Source organism: Calonectris borealis, chromosome 1, assembly GCF_964195595.1.
Source record: "Calonectris borealis chromosome 1, bCalBor7.hap1.2, whole genome shotgun sequence".
Taxonomy (NCBI): Eukaryota; Metazoa; Chordata; class Aves; order Procellariiformes; family Procellariidae; genus Calonectris; species Calonectris borealis.
The window spans coordinates 102,471,507-102,493,992 of NC_134312.1; the positions used below are offsets into that span (position 1 = coordinate 102,471,507).

Sequence of the window (22,486 nt, forward strand, 5' to 3'; positions counted from 1 at the left end):
CTGGCCCGCCGGGGCCAGTGAATGGGTGCTCTGGCTGGCCAGCCGGGGCAAGTGCTTTGGGGATCTGGCTGGCTGGCCGGGTCTAGTGGGGCGGGGCTATGCCTGGCTGGCCAGGGGAAGTGGTGTGGGGCTCTGGCTGGCCAGGGTATGTGAATGGGGGTTGTGGCTGGCTGGCCAGCCGGGGCAAGCGGTGTGGGGCTCTGGCTGGCCTGCTGGGGCAAGTGGTGTAGAGCTCTGGCTGGCTGGTCTGGGCAACTGGTGTAGGTCTCTGGCAGGCCAGCCGGGGCAAGTCAATATGGGTCTGGCTGGCCAGCCAGGGAGAGTGAATGGCAGCTCTGGATGCCTGGCCTGTGTAAGTGGGGTAGGGCTCTCGCTGGCCGGCTGGGGCAAGTGGTGTAGGGCTCTGGCTGGCTGGCCGGTGCCAGTGGAGTGGGACTGTGTCTGGCTGGCTGGGGCAAGTGGTATAGAGTTCTGGCTAGGCAGCTGGGGAAGTGTTAGGAGTCTGGCTGGCTGGGCGGGGCAAGTGTTCTTGGGTTCTGGCTGGCCAGCTGGGGTGAGTGAATGGGAGCTCTGGCTGGCCGGCCAGGGGCAAGTGGTGTGGGGCTCTGGCTGGCTGGCCGGGGCAAGTGGTGTGGGTATCTGGCTGGCTCGGCAGGGGGAGTGGGGTATGGCTGTGGCTGGCCCACCAGGCTAAGTGGTGTAGGGCTCTCGCCTGCCAGCCAGGGGAAGTTTGTCCGTCTGGGGCAAGTGGTATAGTGCTCTGGCTGGCCGTCCGGTGCAAGTGTGGTAGGGCTCCGTCTGGCTGGCCAGGGCAGGTTGTAGGGCTCTGACTGTCTGTCAGGGAAGAGGTGGGGTTCTGGCTGTCTTGCTTGTGTAAGGGGTTGGGGTCTGGCTGGGTGGCCGTGAGTGAGAGTGGTTCTGGGTGTCCAGCCTGTGGGTGAGTACGAGTCTAACCGGCTCGTAGATGGAGGGTATTGTTGGTCAGTTTTAGAGAGCACCTCTCGATGGTGGCTGCTGATCGTATCTCTGGCAGGCCAGGTGAAGGGAGATGCTATTGTTGGCTGGCAGAGCCAAGTGTGGGTCTGGCTGGTTGTTTGTGAGGGTGTGATTTTGCCTTGAGGCTGGCAGGGCGAGACTGTCTTGTTGGCTGGTCGTGGGGAGCATGGTTCTTGCTTGCTTGATGTCCATGTGTAGGTGGTCTGGCTCGCTGGCCTGAGCAGAGATTCTCTGGCTTCCTGGCTGGGGGGAGATGCTTTTCCTGGCTTTTGTCCTTTAAAGGGGTAGGTGCTGAGCTTAGTATTCCAGATAACAATCTGAGAAGGAATGTGAGCACGTTGCCCTAAGGAGAAGAATAATAAACAATAATTTGTGTTTGGTGATCGAAGGGGAACATCTGGACCTCAGAAGATGCTGTGTTAACTGCCAGGCGACAGAGGCAGCACAATACTGGATGTCTGAGAATACTTGAAAGGTCCTGAACGTGATGGGAGAGGGTAAAAGTGGGTCTGTGTGCTATTGGATGATTATGCTTAGCCTTTCACTTCAAGTTGTATAGGAACTCCTTGAAAATCCCTTTGGATACCTTCCTTGTCTTATGGAGCAGGGGTCTCATGATCATGAAATAAACCTTTTGTAGTTCTACCCTTGTGTCCCTTTCTTCCTCAGTTGACAAACATCCCAAATCACTGTTGAAAGAGAATTTGTACTCCAGATGGGACTCCCTTATCCACTGGTCGACTCTGGTGCGTCTTGGGGAACGTCTGATCCGCAGACCGGGTGAGTTCATCTATTTCTGTCTGTCGCAGGGAGTGCACGGGGACCAACCAGAAAGAGGTGAGGTGGTGGTGAGTTGAATGTCTGTAATTCTACATAATTCCTTTAATTTGGAAACAGGAAAAGGTGTAGTGAAAGGTACTTTGTTATTGCAAATCTGGAATAATTGGAGCAAAATTGCTGGGTGCCCATAGGTTGTCAAGAAAAAGGGCTGTGGAATTGGTGTCAAGATATCTGGCTGGCTATGACTGCTTTTGGGGCTGGAGACCAAAAGTGGCTGTCAGCAGGCAGTTTTAACTTTGACCGCCTGAAGTTTTTAAAGCTAATATTGGAAAACCATTTCCCAGCTCAAATCGATTATTGGTACATTTGGGATAATTGGTGACACGATAGATCTAATGGCAATTATACAAGCTAGTCTTATATAAATAAGATAAATAATAAGAACAAAACCAAGGCATCTCCTTAGTCACTGCTATTCATGCAAGCGCAGGCAACTGCTGTAGATGCGTCTCTGTCTCCTTTGCCTCCTATCAACTCTATCACTCCTTCTGTTTCCCCTTCCGCACCTCCTGCTTTCCCTTCAACAGCTGTGCAAGCTCTGCTGAAGGAGGTAATTACTCCTCCTCCAGCGGCAGGGGCAGCCGCAACCGTAACAAGAGTAGATGTGCCATTTGGTCTGGCAGATTTGGTGGTATGGCAGACCTGGAAAAGGTTCAGCAAGTGATTAGGGGAATTTTTAGAGCATATGACCCTGCTTGGTCTGATGTTTGTTGGTTACTGGAAACTCTATTTACCCTGGAAGAGCGAGTGTTGATTTTGCAGAAAAGTAGAGAATGGGCTGCTGCTCTGGATGGTAGGACTGTGTGGCCGGACGCAAAGCCAGGCAGGAATTATCAGACCAAGGCAGCATTAGATGCATTAAGATTATGTCGAAAAGGGTTAGAAGAATGGTTAATTGGACAAAGGAAAAACAATGCTGACAAGGCATTAACTAGGCGGGGGAAACAATTCCGAATATTTGGGGGAACTGACCCTGAAGCTCTGCAAAATGGGTCTTGCTTGTCTCCTTACTTGTAGATCAAGCAGCCCCAGATATTAAGAAGTATTTTAACCAACGTTTTCTGGCTTGGCAAGGGAAGCTGATAGGGGAGATAATAAGTATTGCAACATTTGTGTATAATGGAAGGGATGAGGCTAAGGCTAGGTGGAAGAGAAAACAGCAGGAAGAGGAGGCTAGCTTGTTAGCAGCTGCTTTGCAAGGTAGGAATTTTAGGGGGCAAAGACGTAATAATAATGGAAATAAGGGAAATAGAAATCTAAATGGGACAAGATCAAAGGATATGCTGCAATAAAACCAAGATATTGGAAAAGAGAATGCCCTGTGATCCCGAGAAGGGGACTATGACAGCAGCAAAGGGAAAATCAAATCAATCAGGAGCTGAATGAAAGCAATGAACAATGATGGTTACCAGATCCTCACGCCCTAGCAGTGGAAGGAGATACAAAAGGAATCCTCTCGAGGGACTCTAAGGAACCAATTACAGATTTGAAAATTGGAGATGAAACTTACCTATGTCCGATAGATAGCGGCGCAACTTATTCAACATTAACAAACCCCCACGAAGGATCAAGAATTAAGGTAAAGTAAATGTTGTAGGAGTAGAAGGTAAATCTACATTTGTACTCAGGACAGAGGAAGTGATGGTACAGATAGGTCCACAGACTGTTAATCATTCTTTTCTGCTGTTGGGATTGGCACCAGCAAATTTCGTGGGGAGATACTCATTATATAAATTAGGGGCAGAGTTGCAGTGTACACCACAAGGATTTATATTGTGACTCCCAATGGATAATGTACCACAAATTCATGACGGCTATAGCAACTGAAGAAGGGATAGTAATACCCCAGGAACTCAAAGATGTACCTAGGATTTTATGGGCCCAGAGCTCTGCGGATGCAGGGTTATTAAGGTCAGCTAATCCAGTACAGATAGAAAGGGAAGCAAACCTCCCTCCTTAAAACAATACCCATTATCTCAGGAAGCAAGGGAAGATATGAGACCAATAATTGAAGATTTTCTGTCAAGAAGGATTTTAACTCCTTGCAAGTCTCCCTGTAATAGTCCTATCTTGCTGGTTAAAAAACCTACCAGTTTATAGATTTGTCCAAAACTTACGAGCAATAAATAAATGGGTAACTGTACTGCATCCATTAGTTTCTGATTCGTTGATAATTATAACCGTGATACTAGCTAACACAAAATATTTTACAGTAATTGATTTGTGCCCAGCTTGCCTCAGTATAATGGTGCATCCAGAATCTCAGTATATTTTTGCCTTTGCCTGGGAAGGTAAACAGTAAACGTGGACTAGATTTCCTCAAGGGTTTGCAGGATTGTCGACTTTATTTTTTAAAATCCTAGTGACAGATTTACAGGACATAGAGTTAACCAATAACTCTCCATTAATAGAGTGTGTGGATGATGTGCTAATAGCAAGTACAAATAGGGAAAATTGTGTTGAAGACACAAGAAATGCTGGTTGCTTTGGCTGATAAAGGCTAACGAGTCTCCTCAACCAAATTACAATTCTGTAAAGAAAAGGTAGGGTTTTTAGAATACTTTTTGTCAGGAGAGGGCAGGAAGATACCAGATGACTGAACAAAAACTATCCAAGGTATGCCTAGGCTACAACTAAGAAACAGGAATAGAGCAACAGTTGCATGCCCTGTACCACCCTCAATCATCAGGGAAAGTAGAGAGAATGAATCAAAGCCTTAAAGATATATCAGAGATTTGTGCAGAGACTAAAATGGCCAGATGCTATACCTGTTGCTTTAATGCACGTAAGCTGAAGGTCGAGTAAATTGAGGTTGACCCAGCAGAAGTGTTACTTGGCAGGAATACTCTAATTCTGAACACATAACGTGGCTGTGAAAACTAGTCATTCCAGTCTGTTGCCTTTTTTTCATGACTTCTACTCCTGGAGAGACCCCCAGCTCCAAAACTTTGGTGAATACACCCAGATTTCAGTCTCCAAGGAGATAAGAAGAAATGTTTATGAAGAAGGGCTCTAGAGGAAAGAAGCGGGGGTGAGCATCAGTTTGATCTGTACACCTCTCAGTGTCCAGGGAGTACTTTAAGGTCATTGTCAGCATTGTCAGAAATTTGCTTTATGGGGTATGTACCTCCACTGCAGTAACTGTCCACGCTTGCAAGTGATCAGAAATGCTGCTGCAGAGGGCTGGAAAATGTAATGTAGAAATCCCTGCATATTCTTAAACTTTCAGGCTGTAAAAATCAGTCTCACGCTGGCCTTCCTGAATTTCAGAAGGCTTAGGTCTGACAGTACTTTGGTTTGCTATCCATGGAGCTGAATTGCTTTGTCACAGCATGGTCTGGACCTGCGCAGGGACCGCTCCATCAGCAGCGAGCTGGGCATTATGCTGTTCCACCCTCCTCCCCATGCAGATCTGACCCAGTCCTTCCTGCCATGAACGGAGCCGTCCGTCTGGGAGGCCACGTCTGCTTCCACTGAGTGCGGGAGAAACACCTACCAACCTCTCGGCATTGCCAAATGCACAGAAGAAACACTTGCACTTTCTGAAAATCTTACTTGCTTCAGATTTTCAGGGTATGCAAGAATTTAATCTAGTCTGAAATGGCCGTATTTATTTGCTGTCTTGCCCTCAACCAGGGCTACTTTGTTAAATTGTTGTGACCAAGGACTTTTCAACCTGCCTTTTAAGGTCTAGTTGGCATGCTGAAGCCGTGTTTCCAGCTTTGCTCCTATAAAACACTGCTTTTCAGCCTCTTTCAATTTGTGGACCCCTAAATTTTTTTCAGTGGAGTTCTGGTCCCTGTACAGTAAAATTCAGTCTGCTGTTAAGACTATTTTTCTAAATACCTTAGTCTGTGTGTGCTAAGAACTTCTAGTAAGCAATACAAAGTTAGATGAGCTGGATTTTTTTTTTTTTGATCAAAGAGTACGTCTGTGCTTTTTAAAAGAAGCTTCTTAAAGCTCTTGAAAGCTCTAATTTGCTGCAGGTACCAGTGGTTGCAGTTTCTTGTGTCTGGTAGCAAAGCTTCAGCAAAAGGCACAAAGTGTTTTCTGCTGCTCTTTCAAGTTTTTGGACTGTCACATTAGGTTATCCGTGGTACTGCAGTGTGACAGGGTGGGGAATCCCTGTCATAACCACATGCAATCTTGTGGTTGTAAAGCTGTTTTGGTGGCTTTTGTCCCCATTCTGTCCTGTGTTGAAAGATTTTCTTAAATGAGCCTGGCATTAACCTTTTCATAACCACAGCATACCACAGCAGATGTAAGACTAAGACATTGTTAAGTGAATCCTGCAGGGAAATTTTAACCTATGAAATCTCTTTGCCTTTGTAAATAATGTTTATGTGATTAGTTTGAAGATGGCAACATTAGTGAAATTTCCCAAGTCCATCTTCCAAGTTGGGATTTTGCCAAGTTGATTTTCCCTCACCGAAATGAGGCAAGGCAAAGCAAGAAGAAACAGGAAAAGATGAAGAAGTTGGTCTGGTACTTCAGGAGTGAGTGGGCGGCTGCAGAGAAATCTTGGCTGGCAGGAGCGGAGAATCTCTGTCGGAGACAATTTTGGCTGTTCCCCCAAGAGCAGGCTAGGCCAAGGGCAGTGAGCTGAGGGCGCTGGTGGCAGAGTTCCACGATAGCAGCCTCTGAGCAAGGCCCAGGTGAAACTGATTGGGGGCTGAAATTCATCTGAATCTTCTAAACTCTATTAGAGATGAAAGAAAAAAACCCACGGTTGGCCTGCATCAACCTGTGGCAGCTCGGATCCTAACTTGACTTCTCCTACTGTTGTCCACTCACAAAAACAGATTTTCCTCTGACTCCAGCGAAACTGGCCAAAGCATATAGACTACAGGCACTGCGCTTGCTGTCCTTCATATGGTCCTTCAGTTAACTTCTGTTCATGTAGCAGCATGATTGAACACATATGTCTAAATAGCTCTGTAATAATAACTTTGGGGTTTTTTTTCAAAGCAAATGCAAAGCATTTCACCCCGCACGCAGTGGTGCTAAATATAAATTGTGTCGTTTCTAGCAGTTATTCCATATATGGACTCTTCTTTTTCTTTTGGCATCGTGGGCCAAACTAGGAGAGCTATGTGACTGGTATGCTTGACCTGGACGGCTGGGATCCTTATGTTCTTGTTCGTCTCACCTGGCAGTGAGGCGATAGTTGAGTGCCAAGGTGAGATGGCAGGTGGTAGATGGTGCTGGGACCTACAGCAATGGAGTTGATGCCTTCGCCAGGCGCAGCCTGAGCCTGTGCCCCAAGCGGGGTGTGTGGGAAGGGTGAGAGTATGTGGCAGAAGTGTTGAGACAGGATGATATCTGCCGTCAGACCATGTACCTGGAGCTCAGCACTCCCTGTGCTCCAGCACCCTGAGAAGCAGTGTGGCACAGTGCCTCTTCCATGTGTCTGCTTTTCGGTGGGCCTGCTTGGGTGCCCCCCGCTCCATAGCTGCTCAGGTGAGGTGAATGCATGACATTCACCCTGCGCTGTCTGTAACCCTGACCGGTCTCATTCAGCATCTGAGAGGGCTGAGAGGAGGGAGCTTGTGTATGAATTGTGGGATCTGTGACCAGCACATGGATTTTAACTTGTCAGAAATGGGAGCTGAAGACGACCTTTCTCCAGCTTGTTATTTCCATACCCTGAAGTAACGGGACTGCTCTGCCGTGCATTACAGGGCAGCAAAGAGATCAGCTCTCCCAGTGCGTGAGATGGGTGGGCATCGTGTGCAGGAAATCAAAGTGCTACTGTCAGTTTTTCTGCTTGGGTTACTTTGAGCAGAGGGCTTCTGCAGACTTAGATCCTCCATTTGCTCCTGGGTACTATGCAGAGTCTCATCTTCTCTGCGCCTTCAGGATCCTCCCTGCCACGCACTGTTACTTGAATGGTACGTTTGAGACAGAACAGCAGCATCTGGTTTGGTGGGTCCCAGATAGCTTCAGTATCCCATAGCAAACGCAAAGGCTGTGAGCATGAGACAAGGGCCCATGGTGTGTGTCTCACGGAGAGCTGCCTGAGGCGCAGCAGACCTGCTGCTGGGAGGTCTCCCCGGTTCCTCTTTGTGGCTCAGAGAGGGTATCTGTACAGGTTTTCTTTTTATCAGCTCTGCCACGAAGCCCCCAATACAACGAAGTCCTCATCAGTGTTTGCAGGATCTTGGATGTTCCTTCCATCCCTTGGCAAGAGAAAGCTGAAAATATCCATGGATGCTCTGAAGAAAAGAGAGCGTTCCCGTGGGCCCCTGTCACCGGGGATCTGACAGTCCCCATGGGGGCATCCCGGGAGCACCACAAATCCTGGCCCTGACTCTTGCAAGTGCTGGACCGTTCTTCCCCCGGAGGTGCTACAGGCTGGAGAAACCACGTGCGCTTTGTCCGTAATTAGGCCCAGAGCCTTTCTGTAGCAGTTCCTGATCTCAGCATGTTTCTGCAATGTGCTTTTTTTAATTTGTGGGTTACTTTAAATGGCCCTGTCACAGAGGTAGCATCTCTAGTTGAGGCTCTGACATTAGCTGTGTTCGGAGATGGGCTAATGGCTTTAGTGAACTTTTAATCTGACTCAGAACAGTCTTTTTTACAGTCTCTTTGTGCTGGAAGCTGGAAAACCAGTGTGGCAATATGTCTCCTCCACTCTCTTCCCCTCACAGTGGCCTCTGATTAAACCTCACGTCGTGCAGCTGGTCGGAGGCTGTGGAGTGCCGCACAGGGCTGGGTTGTCTCAGGGCAGAGGACCAGCCCCGTGGAAGTTGGATGGATTGAGCTGGAAGGGGGATCACCCGCAGGTTGTCTCTGAGGCAGAGATGGGAGGAATGAGAACAAAAGTCCAGTTTCCTTCTCTCCTCCTGATTTGCCTTATTCAGCATCCAGGTGAATGCTGGTCAGGAGAGATTGCCCAGGTGCAACTTTCTGTGGAAACTGGCAAATGGGCGATTTCAGGAGGTGGGGAGAAACGTCAGTGACCTGTGTCCGGCCTGTCTGCTTTCCTAAGACTTGACACCTGAGCCTCTCATCTGTCAGACACGCTGGCAGACAGCATGGTGCTCATCCGTTCAGGTGAGCGCGCTTAGGGTGCGGGTCAACTTTGAGAACGGGCTGCCGTCGGTAAAATTAATGGCTATCCACAGCTGCAACGCAGCCTCTTGGTTTCTCTGCCCCTCCAGGACCACGTCAACCAGCTGCAGCTGGCCGGACGTCGCGGATCGGGCTGACGGGCTCTCTCTGGTGTGCTGGGTGGCAAGCAGCCGCACCGCTCTGCTGTATCACAAACCCGTGGAGTACGAGTGCTGCAGGACAGCGTGTGGGACGAGGGCCGGTGGAGCAGGTCTCGTGCAGAGCGTACGGTATTTGGCAGGCCTGTACGTTGGGGATGCCTGGGAAATCCTATGCATGTCCATGTTCCTGGTTGTCTGTAGCTGGGAATCTGGGAGCAAGCAGGTTTATTTCCATTTTACAGCTCTGTGCAGGGTGTGGAGTCCCTGACACAAGAAGGCCTTCATGTGTGGCCAGAGGTTCTAGTCACTCTTCTTGCTATGCCAGTAAGCCTATTTTGTCCAAAAGTCACTTGTTCTGAACATGATCTAGAGGAGTACCCTGATTATGCATGTCCAATTCCTAAATAAGTTATAAGTAGCTGTAATTTCACAGCTTTGCTGCGAGAGAAACAAAGTGCACAACAGTCTCTTTATGACCATATAAGCATACACCTTTCTGTGTTTATCTGTGCTAGTTTTTGCTTGCTATGGCTATTTCTCTGATCAAGAAAGAGTTCAGAGTTCAAGCATAGCTCTCCAGCTAGTTTCATTTAACAAAGAAAGAATTCATATTCTTATGAATATGAATCTTCATCAGCCTCTGTATCTTCATCGGTCTCGGGTCCTGCTGCCCCCACACAGAAGCATCTCTCAGGCTTGCCCTCCGTTCCTGCCTTGTGGCTGCACAGTTAGACTCTCCTAAGAGCCACTCAAAGCGTATTTTAAAAAAAAAAAGTCTCGTGCATGAATAGCTGTAGGTGAGGATTGGACGGGTAAGCTAACAGAGCTGCAGCCTCTCCCCGCTCCAGTGCTGCACCGACCAGGTTATACCTGCCCTGGCAGCCTGTGCTGTAGCTGTGGCCGTGCTGCTCCACCGCAGGGGGATGGACAGACGGACAGAAGAGTGGACCGCCTGCAGCCAGCAGTGTTTCCTGGCCCGGGGCTGGGGCTGGGGCTGGGGCAGGGAGCCCTCAGCAGCCTGCAGAGCCAGCTTTCTGCATCGCCGGGGCCACGGGCTTATTTTCTGTTTCCATGTGTTGAGTTTCTGGCATTTAGCTCTGCCGCCTCCCTCTGCGTGAAGCTAGGCCTGCGTATTTCCCAGTTAACGCTGACATGCGTTAACGACAGTAAAAATAGGTGCACTGCTTACGCTTACCAGCCTATCAAAAGGAAGATGTGCAGAGTTAGTGTATACAAATTTCTTCGTAATACTTCACAGCTTATTTCCTGCTTTACTTGCTAGCTCAGGTTTTCCAATCTCCCGTACTCCATCAATGCCTTATGTCATGTAAGGAATGAATCTCCATTTTCCTTTCATGATGCCGTCAGTGGCTGAAAGGACAAAACGTCCCTGTGAGCTTGCAGCTCAACAAGTAAAAAAGATTTTAGTTCACCTTCCAACTGTAAGTTCTTGTCTTTTTTTTTTTTTCCTTTCCTTCTTGTCATTTCTGTTATGCCTCACAAGGTGTTTTTTGTCTGCAATAATCACACAAAACTTTATGTGTCTTTATATAAAAAGGGGAAGTGAATTCTCTGGCTGGCCAAGGGTGTTGTGAGCATTCACTAGCCAATCTTAGAAATGAGTGTCTAATCTCATCTAAAAAACTCGTTATATATGAAATTTGAGAGGGTTGCTCTTGAGAGGAGGTGGCCGATTGATGACAACACAGATTGCGCATATGCTGTCATCTTTACCCTGGCTGTGATTTCTTTTTTTTTTTTTTTTTTTTTTTTTTTTAGCTAGTGAGGATGTGAGGGACAGAAGGAGAGCCTAATAGGACTTCATATACTGCATGATGTATGGGGCACTTGCAGTCAGAAATATTGAACTCATAAATGTACTCATTTGCCCTGGAGTCACTGAGAGGGAGACTAAATGCAGGACACCGCAATGTCACAGTCATGCAGAGTCACTTCTGTAACAACAGAGCTACAGCAGAAAGGCCGTATTTTTCTTTGATTTTACTGCAAATCTGTAAATGAGCTCTGTGAGGCTGCTATCATTGGCTGGAGGAGAAGGTGAACTTTTGCTGGATTTGGCTGTATGCAGACCCCTTTTGCATTTCATTGTTTTTCTGAGATTCTGAACATTTTGGGGTGCTATTTTGAAGCCACCCTGCACAGGCTGCCTGTTCTGTCTTGTGTCTCCACCACAGCACTGCAACCATAAGCTCTACCAGCTTGCCCTTCAAGCATGAAGGTGAAATGAAGTTGAATGTGCACATCCGAGGCAGATGGTTAGCCCCAGTCTTGCAGTGATATTTGAGAGAGATTTTCTTCATGTTTCAGCAGCACAGAAGGAAATGAAAGTGTTTCTTTCTGTAAATACTTTTCTCTCTCCCCCTTCCTCTGCACTGCTGTGAGCGTCTCAAGACTCACTTCATTGCTTTTCTCAGAGAAGGCTATTTCTGTCACATCTTAGATCAGTTTAGGCCTGTCCTATGCACATATGATAAAGACAGGATGGTGCTATGGTAGCCTTGAACAAACTTTTAAATTTTGGACACTGGGAGCAGGAGGTGAGATGTAATTGTCATTGCTAAGAAGTCAGAGGGACCAAACCACTGGCTGAAATGCGGAATTATCAAGCAGAGCCAAATTGTTTGAAAAATAGTGCAGACCACAACACAAGGGGTTTAACCATTTCTCAGAAATGGGTGTATGCATGTAATTCCACCGTGTGGAGCTTCCTTAACGGGCTGTATCTATGTCTGTGTCCAGAGAAACGGCACGAAAAGTACAAGATTCCCAGCCGCATCTTGAACTGCTGTGACAGTTATTCCCCAGCACATCTGCTAAGTGTGTCTAAAAAAATGCAGATGTTGGTTCTAATGCTATGGCGGTTTACTTCCTCCAATGAGCAAGACAGTTTCTGCTGCGTTGCTTGTGTAATCCACCTTGGCACTCAGTGCAAAATGCCATCTTTAAGCCAAAATGCATGCTTTAAGCCATCTCAACGAGTTGAACAAAGTATCTGGCCCTGTGTGGCCCTCTAGATAACTGGTTCACAGCATTTCTTCAGGATTGGCTTTCCAGTCTCGTCTCTGGGATCTGCATTCCAAACAGAGCCGGGGTGACTTTCGGGCTGCATTCAGTCTAGTTTTGCAATGCAACTTAACTTCCCGTAACCTTATTCTTTGCCTGGGGCGGCTGTACGGAGCCCTTTCCTGCATGGCAGGTACCATTCCATCACCAGAAGAGCCCAGCAAAGTTTAGGCTGGCAACTTAGCCTTTGCGTACAGAGGGAGAACCTTCTCCCACACCTCCTGCTGGTGAGACTCTCCGTGAGTGATCGTTGTTGGAGTTTCAGAAAATCAGCTGGTCTGCATGTGCAGTGCTTTATCTGACTTGACTGATTTCTCTTCCCTGGGTGGGGATGCTGTACTTTGATAAACTGGAAAAGGATGAAAGAAATAGGTGTTTCGCCTTTGCCCGGTCTCAGCGTTAGCATCTTCCTAAACGGGGTGAGATGACCAGAAGGTATTTTTGTCTCTCCGCAGCTCTCAGCCCTATTCTCACACTTGCAGCTAGCTCCGAGGTGCGGGACTTTGCAGAGCACGTTGTGGCTCACGTTGGTTCAGCCCGAGTTCAGTCACCCAAAACCTTGCAGGTCTATTTTGAAACATTATTCAAGCTGTCCACTATGGAGTTTCTTTTCTTTTTTTTTCGCTCTTGCTTCTGACATCATTTCCTGAACGCTATATTCACTGAGCTCTGTAGCCAGATCGTCTTCTCAGCATATGATGCAAGGAGCTCTTTAAAATGGATTTCAGCTCTTCTTTTACTCTGCAGTGCTTGCTGGTGATAATAACTGTTACTCATGGTAAGTGGGATTTTTCTTTATGAAGTTGGCACAGATTTGCTTAGATGAGCAGACACCTTAATTTTGCTCCAAGATCTTTTAAGGACTCTACCAGGTTTGGGGAGACATCAAATAGTGTAACTGCTAATGCATGAAAGGGGCAGTCAGACCAAAGTAAGACAGATTCTTTTTTTAGTAAATGAATGATAACCAACAATATAGTACTTTCTCAGCGTACTGCGTCTGTAAAAGCATTTCAGCGGAGAACGTAAGGTCCTTGTACGCAGAACGCGGGCTGGAGGGGCTGGGGAGCAATGTGGCCCCGCTCCTAATGCTCGGTGTGACCTTGGGTTCGTCCCCGAGCTGCTGTCGCCCTGCCATTTACCCATCTCTGATTTGCGTACAGCAGCTTAAAAATGTGCAAGGATACTCTCAGACTTGTTCACGTTAAAACTGCGACAAGTAAAAGCAGCTGTGCAGGCAGCAGTTGTTGTTGCTACCCTCTGTACAAGATCCGTGGCATTGATGCCCTGAGGATCTTTGCACAGTCTCTCAGCTCTGACGGGGGGTGGTAGCTGGTCATGTCAAATCTGGGGAGAGAAAAGACCAGCTGCTCAGCCTTTCGTCGCCCTGTGCGCATGGTGTGCACACCACTCCCATGTTATCGGGGGGAAAGTTGGCCTTTATAGAAGGCTTCCCACTCCTCTGATTTTCGATTACTGGTGACCCCAGCCTGTCACTAGAGGTGGGTCTGTCCCTCTTACATCTCACCTGGGCATTGACCTTTCTGGGAGGCAGCCGAGGGGGGATGGATGGACACGGCAAGCTCGCTGCCCACACTCTGTGCCTCTCTTTTCAGGCTCTGTCACCTGGACCGGTGTGCTCAGCGGTGGCTCAGCAGTCTTTTCTGTGGGAATTCAAAGTCTGCAGAACCTCTCCAGAATGAGCAAGAGGGATGCGAGATGCTTGACAGCTGTCTTAAATGATACTTTGTTGGCTGAGTGCGGCACTTCTGCCGGCAGATGCCTGAACTTGCAGAATGGCTCCCTAGTGCTGAGGAGTGTGGAGAAAGAGGACGAAGGAAAATACGAGTTTGTTTTTCACAACACCACCAGGTTTTTTACACTGGAAGTATTTGGTAAGTGGCCTTCTTAGCAACAAATAGCTTTTGAACTTGTGAGCCTGGCTGGAAGCTGGTGCCTTGAAATTCTTCTTAAGAGACTGCTTGAGCTTGCAGGAGCTGTAGGTGCCTCTGGAACAACTTTGTAAGCCCCTGGCACCTCAGGGAGCAGTAACGGTGAGTGTAAACTAAGGGGTGCTTTTTGCATCTGCGTTGTCAGTCTCTCCTGTCTGTTGAGCCTTCCTTGAAGTAGCCAGTCAGTTGAGCTGCGTGCTACTTTCCCCTGATGTAAGAGACAGCAGCATGAAGTGTTTGTAAAGTTGAGCCTACAGTATGTAGACAAGTAGCTGGAGATTTCAGTCCATTTCCAGACTACTCTTCCTGATGGCTCTCACGAAAGCTGTCACTGACTGACGGCATTTTGCTGCCTGTGGACACGCTTCCTTAAGGAGTTTACCCTGCCTGACCTGAACTTCTGTGCAGGTCTGGGTTGAGATGTGCTGGGTTTTTTCCCTGCTTCATGCAGCCGAGGAAAGGAATCCGGGTGTGACTTTCTGATTCCTAGCTGCCCCCGAGCAGCTTGGAGGTCAGCATCTTCCGGGTCTGTTCAGAGACCAGCGACAGGTACCTCACCGTGCCAGTCTCCCTACTGTCCTCCCTGTGGCCTCAGAATTGCCGCTCCCCTTCGTGTGCCTGTTCATCCATCTGCAGGGTGAGAAGACAGAAACAAAGTCGCTTCTGTATAGGATCCAGCGCATTGTTTGGGTTAATATGGAGGAGGCTTAAATGGGTTTGCCCCCCTGCTGAACAGGGTTCCAGACAGCCAGTGACCATTGCTCTGCTTCTTATCTCCACCGTTCCTTTTGCAGGGCTTTCACTTATACAAGCTTCTAAGAGAAATTGAAACGTATGAAATTGTAATGAAAATGTTGGAGCAAACTGGTCTCAGTGAAGACAAATGAACCCTTACACCTTTCGGGAGCAAACAGGCGGAACTGCCACGGAGAGTAGGTCAAAGATGTGACTCCTTGGCACGAAGATCAGGGGCTTAGACTGGAAGTAGGCAAAGACTGCAGAAGTGTCCTGGGTTTAACCTCCATTTCAGTGGATTTGCTTTGGGAACTTTTGTCTCCTCCTTGTGTTCTGTTGCCACACCTAAGTCAGGGAAACAATTTCACAGTAGAGGTATTCCTGGAAGCAGTGAATTTTAGCTGAAGATCATGTCCTAGTTGAAGAAAGTGATTTCTGAGCTTATTTACATGGATGTTTGCATAGATTTTCTCAATGTGACTCTTACTATCATAAAACCATACCCCTTTTCTATCTAGACTGTATTTGCAAAGTGGCAAATGTGGGAGATAGGTTGGCTCCTTGTAGTAGACTGAAAGAGAGAAACTCAGGGAAATGTAATAAGATCAATGATTCATTACTTTGTTTTAAATTGTCCTAGACTGGGTCATCCTATCTAACTGCAGGTGTCTGGTGTTGGTACCTATGCTGGGCATGATTTGTACTAGTTCCTCTCTAAAATGGAAGAAGAGCTAAAGCGACAGCAAAAGTACAAACTTCTGGTGGAGAAGAGGGCTGAGTCTCCTCTGAAGCTACGGTTATCTGCTGCTTGCAGAGGAAGCCTCTGTTTGGCAGATAATTTGGCTGTTCCCACCGTCCTCTCAGATCAGGGGCTGTTATTTTTCGTTTTTTCAATTTCAATAAGGAGAATCAAGAGACGCCAGATTTTTGTGGCGTCCCCAAAACAGGGACCAAGAGTGACTAGCAGGGTTGGGTGGGCACTGCTAAGCATTTCAGGGCTGGGGGCAGGCACTGAAGAATCTGGTTACTTATTTCTGTGCCCCCTGGCTACCAGTAAACGCGGCGGTAGTAAGACTGCCAGTAAGGGAAGCTCCTGTCCAGCTCATGTTCACTGCTGAGTCCGCTCCTCACCTCTCTCTTTCCTCCCTGTTCCCGTTGCCCCATGCCGTGTGTGACCAGAGCCGGCCATTGGTATCCAATGCTTCCCTAATGGGACAGGAGAGTTGTCCTGCGACGTGGCCAGCAACGAGAGCACCAGCTTTCGGTGGCTGCTGAATGGCACTGCGCTGAGCGCCCCTGAGGCTTGTGTTAAGGACGGTGGGAAGAAGGTTCGCCTGGACAAAACCGTGCCCGGGGAATTTGTATGTGAGGTTCACCACGGGAACAGCGTCACGAGGACCAGGCCCGTTGTGCTGTCTTGCAGCTATGGTGAGTAATGGCGTCTCCAGAAAATCTCCCTTTTGGTCTCTTGCAGCAGAAAACTAAGGAGTTGTTGCTGTCTGCATAATACTGAACTCTTCTGTCCTCTGGCAGCTGCCTTCCAGACTTACCACATCCTCCCTTTAGAAAGTCCCCTTGACTTCCTTCTCCCTCCTGTGTCTCGGACTGACAGAGCCTGCAACACAGAAGGGATGAAAATCTGTTCAGGAGGTCCTTTTACCCAACTCTGCAGCAAGGATGGATCTCTGTCTGTCTGTTTTCCTGCTTCCCAGTGATGGAGACCTTGCACCCTCCTGTGCACCGATCCTCTGTGCCAGTTTAGAAACACGAGATGCTTCCTACTCTGACAGTCATCCGTTACCCAGACGGCCTTCCAGTTTCTGCACCATCCCTGTAAAAACACCTCCGCTAGTTCAGCCCTGTTGCTGCTGGACTCAGCCGAGGTGTTTTGCCTTGTCTCTTTTCTCCTTATCTAGGCCAGCTGCACAAAGATTTACCAGTCTATACCAATGTCTCTCCATCAGCCCCACACCATCAGAGGTGCGGTACAGACACAAGTCATTTACTTACCAAATGTAGGGTTTTTTCCCTCCATGTCCCTGCTCGGATATGTAGTTCTGTGAGAAGGCTGTGACTTTATCCATTTGCAAGCTATCCATAAATACTCAGTACTCTGCTTGAATGAGGCCATAGTTTAATGAGACAGAAAATCTGGATCCTAGGACTGATCAGAACTGCCAGAACCTCATGATGCAAAGCACTGGTCTGTCTTGTAAGCTCACATTTATTTAAAATTAAAAAAAAAAAAAAATTGATTGGATAACCTTGGGTGTGATTTCACTTGCATCTCCAGTAGCGAAGGTTTTTCTCCTCTCTGGCAGTGAAGATGGTCATCAAAACTATATCAGGGTGGCATAATTTAACCATAAGGTTTTTGACTAATTTAGCTGTAATCAATTTAATCACCTTTGCCACTAGAGAAATTGTACTGTGCAATAGCACCTAGCATTTTAGAAATTGTCTGAGATGCTCCAACTCTACAGCAAATACTGTCTTTTCTTCTATGATTGGCATACAGTTGGTGTGAAAGCAAAATTACTGACATAAACCCTGCATCGTGTGTGCTGTCATTCAGCAGAAATGCCGTGGGCTGTTCATGCCTGTTTGCGTTGGTGCCACTGGCCAATCTGTACAAGTTTGGCATTTGTGGTTGTGGAGCAGTGGTCTTAATTTTGTCCACTTAAATTGGTCAGAGGTTGTTCAGCGTAGTCAGACCCAAGTTGGCTGAGGCACAGGGGAGGGAGGATGCGAACATCCATAAGCTGTTCAGTCAAGCCCTGTGATAAATCACGCGAGTGCTGACAGTTGCCATTGTTTATTCTGGGTGGCTGCCCAGTCCCCTGGGTGCGATATCAGTTCCCCATTTCCTCTTGAAAAGCCCACATGGGAATTTAGTGATAGCTCTGTTGGGATGGACACGCGCATGAACACGTCTGAGAGCAAGAAAGTAGCAGCAATTCTACTTTTCAGTCACCAAATGCAACCACATTTGTAAAAAGTGAACTAAAGCAATTCTGAATACTAGTAAAATGAATTGAAGAGAGAAATGAGTTCAATTAAATTAATTAAAGCATAATTCATTATTTTTGTGGGTTATTATTTGCTCCAGGCAAAGGGCTGAATATACTTTTTCCACTGTAGGTATAAGATCTATGTAAAAGTACCAATTTGGGCAACCTGTTGGCTGATGAAATTAATTTTGAATAATTGTTAGCGTAAAACAATTTGGCAGAAATACTGTAAACTTCCTAGGCACCAAAGGGCTCTGATTATGTAGGATCTAAAGCAGAGGATTCAGAAGTTAACAAGTCAACATATAAAAAAGGCTTTATTGAGTTATTACTTGTTTATTACCTATTTTTAACACAATATTTTATCTCAAAAAGACCTTTTTAACAAATGGCAAATTTTTAGGAAAAAATATTCAGGAAAAAGTATTTCCAACATATATTTATGCCTTTGACAATATTCTCTGAGCTTTCATCAAAAAGGAAATAAAATTATTAGGGAAATGATTTCTCATTTGCTGGAAGTTTAATCTTGAGTATAGATTTTTTTGAACTTGGTAACTGTTCCTAAAGAGACTGTTACAAGCACTCCGAAAATACTTTGAGCGTGTGTGATTTCACACACAGGAGCACCTGTCTAGAGTTGTTTTTACTGTTCTCATCAGTATGTGGACTATCACAGCGTGTAGTATGTCCTGGAACATTTCAAACTCTTCCCAGCCTCTGGGGATACGCAGCAATTTGTGCGTTTGGGGTCTCGAAAACGAGCTCCAAATGAGCCTGTTGGTTTCTGCAGTGCAGTGCTGTGCAGGCGTGTGCGCAGCTGAAAAGAAGCCAAATGATTCAAAAAGGGATGGCATAGGTTTACCTAAGGAGTTTTATGGAATTTGTATAGTAGCGATAGTTGAGCTGTATGGTTTTTTTCATATGGGAAGAAGAGTTTTCCTACTGGCTCCCCCAGGTTGGAGCAAATTGTCTCAGCGAGTCTGGACGGGTCTCTCTTTTCTGCAAGTCTGCGATGCCCTCTACCAGCTTCCCCGCTCGGCAGCAACGTACGCGCAGCCTGACCTGTCAAAGCAACCCTGAGTAAGGGACTCTGAACTGGGTAACGACTACCACCGACCTCTGTGTGGCCTTCTGCTCAGCCATCTGTAGCCTTCGCCTCCTGCTAGGTGTTTCGCGTGATCTCGGTTGGGAAGGGGAATAAAGAGAAATCCTTCCCCGAGCAGTTGAGAAGCCGGTTTCCTACAGCTCTGACTCGGGTGGCTGGAATCTCTGGTGCCTGAGGAAGTGCAGGCTCTGATCGGACTTGCTTTGAGGTTGCCGTAGTCGTTACGTGGCTGTCCTGCGTGGATTCTCTGGGGCCTTATACAAGCTCTGAGGGTAGACTCTGCAGCTTTTCTTTCAGCAGGAGATGCTGGCTTAGGTCCCCCTCCTCTTCTCAGCTGCCTGTTTTCATAAAACTTGTTGAAATGTAGTATCTTTCAAACCACCACCTTCCCTGTTAAATTTGATTAAAACTTACAAATTCTCTTAGATGTTGCCAGTCAGAGTAGGCAGAAACAAATGCACACAGCTTAGTCACACAAGCCTCTTAACGAAAAATGCCATACCGTAATTAAACGATGTGACATAAATCACGACGTGCCACAGTTCACAGTATCAGCTCCCCTGACCCAAACCAAAGGAATGGGAATGCCCACACGCTCTAATCTGGCTGCAGGGTTTCTCCCATTTGGAGAAAGAAGCTTGTCCACCCTGGTAACTAACAATGCCATGTCCTTCTTGCAGGAGACTTGCTGCAGTACCCGTGGTTCATTTACATCCTGGCAGGGTGCGCAGGGGTTGCGGTTATCCTGGTGGTGGTTGTGTCCTCAGTCATATGTTGCTGCATGAAGAGGAAACACAAGTTCATCCCAGTGCCTTCAGGTGAGCGGAGAACGCTATTGCCCCCCGGGATGAGTCTCACAGAGGAGTGTGTTTCTGCAGGCTGGGGTTGAAGTAGCCTCAGCATAAACTGGTCTTAGCTGGGTGGCTACTTGTCTTCCAGCCAGCCCTCCCTTGACCTGGTGGAGCAGAAGGCTACTTGCTGATAGGCAACTGTTACGATCAGCGGGGTCTTGAATTAAACCTTGCTTTTCCTTTTTCACCTCGCGCTTGCCACCATGTGCTCCTGGCCGGAAAGAAACACAGCAAAACCTTTTCTATGGGCAAGAAAATCAAGCCTCATTCAGGTCTGATCCTGAAACGACTTGAAGGCTTCTGATGGCAGTCCTTTGCCAGCACCAGTCCCTGAGTGCAATCTGCCCATGCCCAGTGAAGCCACTTCAAGCTGTGATCCTGCCAGCATGGCCAAGCTGGTCTCTGACAGGTTGGCAATGGCCCTCTGTACTCGGCATCTGTCTGCTCCGGGAATGGAGCCAGTGCCGCATGAGGAGGAGATGCAAGCATGTGTTGGTGATCTGGCCTCGCAATGAACGTGCCGAGGCTGCTGGGATGTGGGAGACCTCTTTCCTTCAAGTCTCCGGTTTTGGTTTTACAGAGGAGGAGAAGGATGATGGACTAACAATGTCCGTGGTCTCCAGTGAAGGTGTGAAGAGCCCCCCCAATGGAGACCATGTCGAGACTCAAGCTGCCCAAATCGACTGCCCTCCAAAACCTGGTGGGTCCAGTGACTTGTTTTAGGTCAGACAGATAGCTTGTTTAGGAGGGTGAAGGACAAAATGGATGTGTGTGGCTGATAGGGGAGGAGCTGACTGTAGAGAGGGGCCTGCGACTCACTAGCGCAGGGAAGGTGCTGCATCTTGTCCAGACAACAGAAGTTGCAGCAGGTCATTTATCAGTACCTTACTCGTGCTCGGCTTCTGCACAGGAGTAGCTCTTGCCCTCACCCAGCCATGAGATGTAGCAGCAGCCGTCTCATAAGCATCCCGCAGAGGGTACTGCCAGCAGACTGCAGACTGTCTGTTCCAGTATCTCCTGTGCTAAAATACACATCTCAAAAACAGCAATCCCCAAAACTTAGCAGTTTTCCTGCAATTTTATCACACACACCCCCTTCTCATCAGTAACATTTTATAAGAATCGGCATTGTTTTTGTAAGCAGTCATCTTCAGGCCAGCATCCACCAATATGCTGAGCTGTAAACACAGCTAAATCCCATCAAAGTCAGAGGCTTGTGCATTTCCTTAAATTGGGGCTAAAGTGGGAATACAGTCACTTTTTAAATCCTTCAAAGAAATCGAGAATAAAGCCCCACATAAAGCTTTATGCTGTCTTGACAGTATGGTCAAGAGAGTGCAGTGATAAAAACCTTCCAGAAATCTCCTGTTCTGTGAGTGCTTGATATTAATACTCCACTTTTTGCATTACGTTTCCCTCAATTTTGTTTCACAAACATGAACACTGGCAACACCTTCCCTAGTAATGCACCATCATCAGCTGAAGTAGGTTTAGCAGAGACATCATGAACTAGAGCAACATTGCATCGGTCATAGCCTGCTCTCAGCGCTGCTGCCTTCACTTCTGGTGTCCTTCACTGTACCAGGCACAGCCTCGCAGCAGCTCAGCTATGCTTTATGTCTAACCTTGGATGCTGCTTTGTTCTGCTTTCAAAATATTAAATGCTACTCATGAATATAGTGCAAGAAAGAAAAAAAAAGATGTAAGTCATTCAGGTCATTGTTTAATATTAATATTCTTAAATTGTAGAACTTTTTTTTTTTTAATAAAAAATTTACACATTGTCAGTTTGACTAACAAAGTATCCCATCTTTAAATTTTCTACAAATAAGTAAAAAGCAGAGGTGCGTGTGGAAAGTGTTTAGGTGAGAACATATTAAATGTGTGCTGTTAGCCAACTTTAATTACTCAGATGTAACTGAATAGATTTGGCTTTGGTGTTTTGGTATATTTTGGGCAGCTGAGCCCAGAGAGCTTCAGCACCAACGTATCTAAAGCCACGATGGACAGCTCAATAAATGAGTAGTTACAAAGAAAATTGAAATTTGGCTTGCAGATGCCTGGGGAGAGGGGACTGAGCGGTTTAGGCAGCCTGCAGCATCAGGGACTGGGGGGAGGATTTTCACAAGGGTGAGCATAGTGGGGGCACTTAAAGACCATTTCTCCCTTCTTTTCCAGACGCTGCCCAGACTGGTCAAGGTGTTGAGCCCCAGCCGCTGGTGGAAGAAAACTTAGCAGTGGAGATAGAGCCTGAGGAAATGCCAGACCCAGAGGTCATAGTTGATGTGGAAAGGCAGGAAAATGCCTCGGACTGTTTCCCAGATCCAACTGATGATTGATCTGGCATGCTTGCTGTTCCACACTGTCTTTGAAGCCTACGACACCCGTCCTTTGCATCCCATAGTCTCATTGTGTGTAAGAATTTGTCCGGAAAATTTTAGCAGGGGAAAGATGTGAGGTGTCAGACCTGCTAACCTCTTTTTAAAAAGAAAAAAAAAAAAAGAAAAAGAAAATATAAGGAAAAGCACATGTGTGGCTTCAAGGCTGCACTGCTGTGGGCTGACAGGTTCACTAACAACCAAAACTGGGCAACTCTTTGATGCTTTGCCCGTTAACAGACCTGCAGCTGAACTGTGGAGCCCCAGACAACAGCCTGAACCGAGACAGGCGGTGCCTCCTGCTCCCTGCCCACTCC

General features: G+C 47.3%; 1 protein-coding gene across 1 annotated transcript; it reads left to right on the forward strand.

Moving 5' to 3' along the window:
* The first annotated feature begins 12,800 nt into the window (after nt 1-12,800).
* Nucleotides 12,801-22,273, forward strand: LOC142091094 (uncharacterized). The gene is made up of 6 exons (XM_075169941.1): nt 12,801-12,912; nt 13,751-14,029; nt 16,001-16,249; nt 19,621-19,758; nt 20,372-20,491; nt 21,970-22,273. Exons 1-6 carry the CDS (start codon nt 12,852-12,854, stop codon nt 22,128-22,130), a joined length of 1,008 nt encoding a protein of 335 aa, XP_075026042.1. The 5' UTR covers nt 12,801-12,851; the 3' UTR covers nt 22,131-22,273.
* Nucleotides 22,274-22,486: the final 213 nt, after the last annotated feature.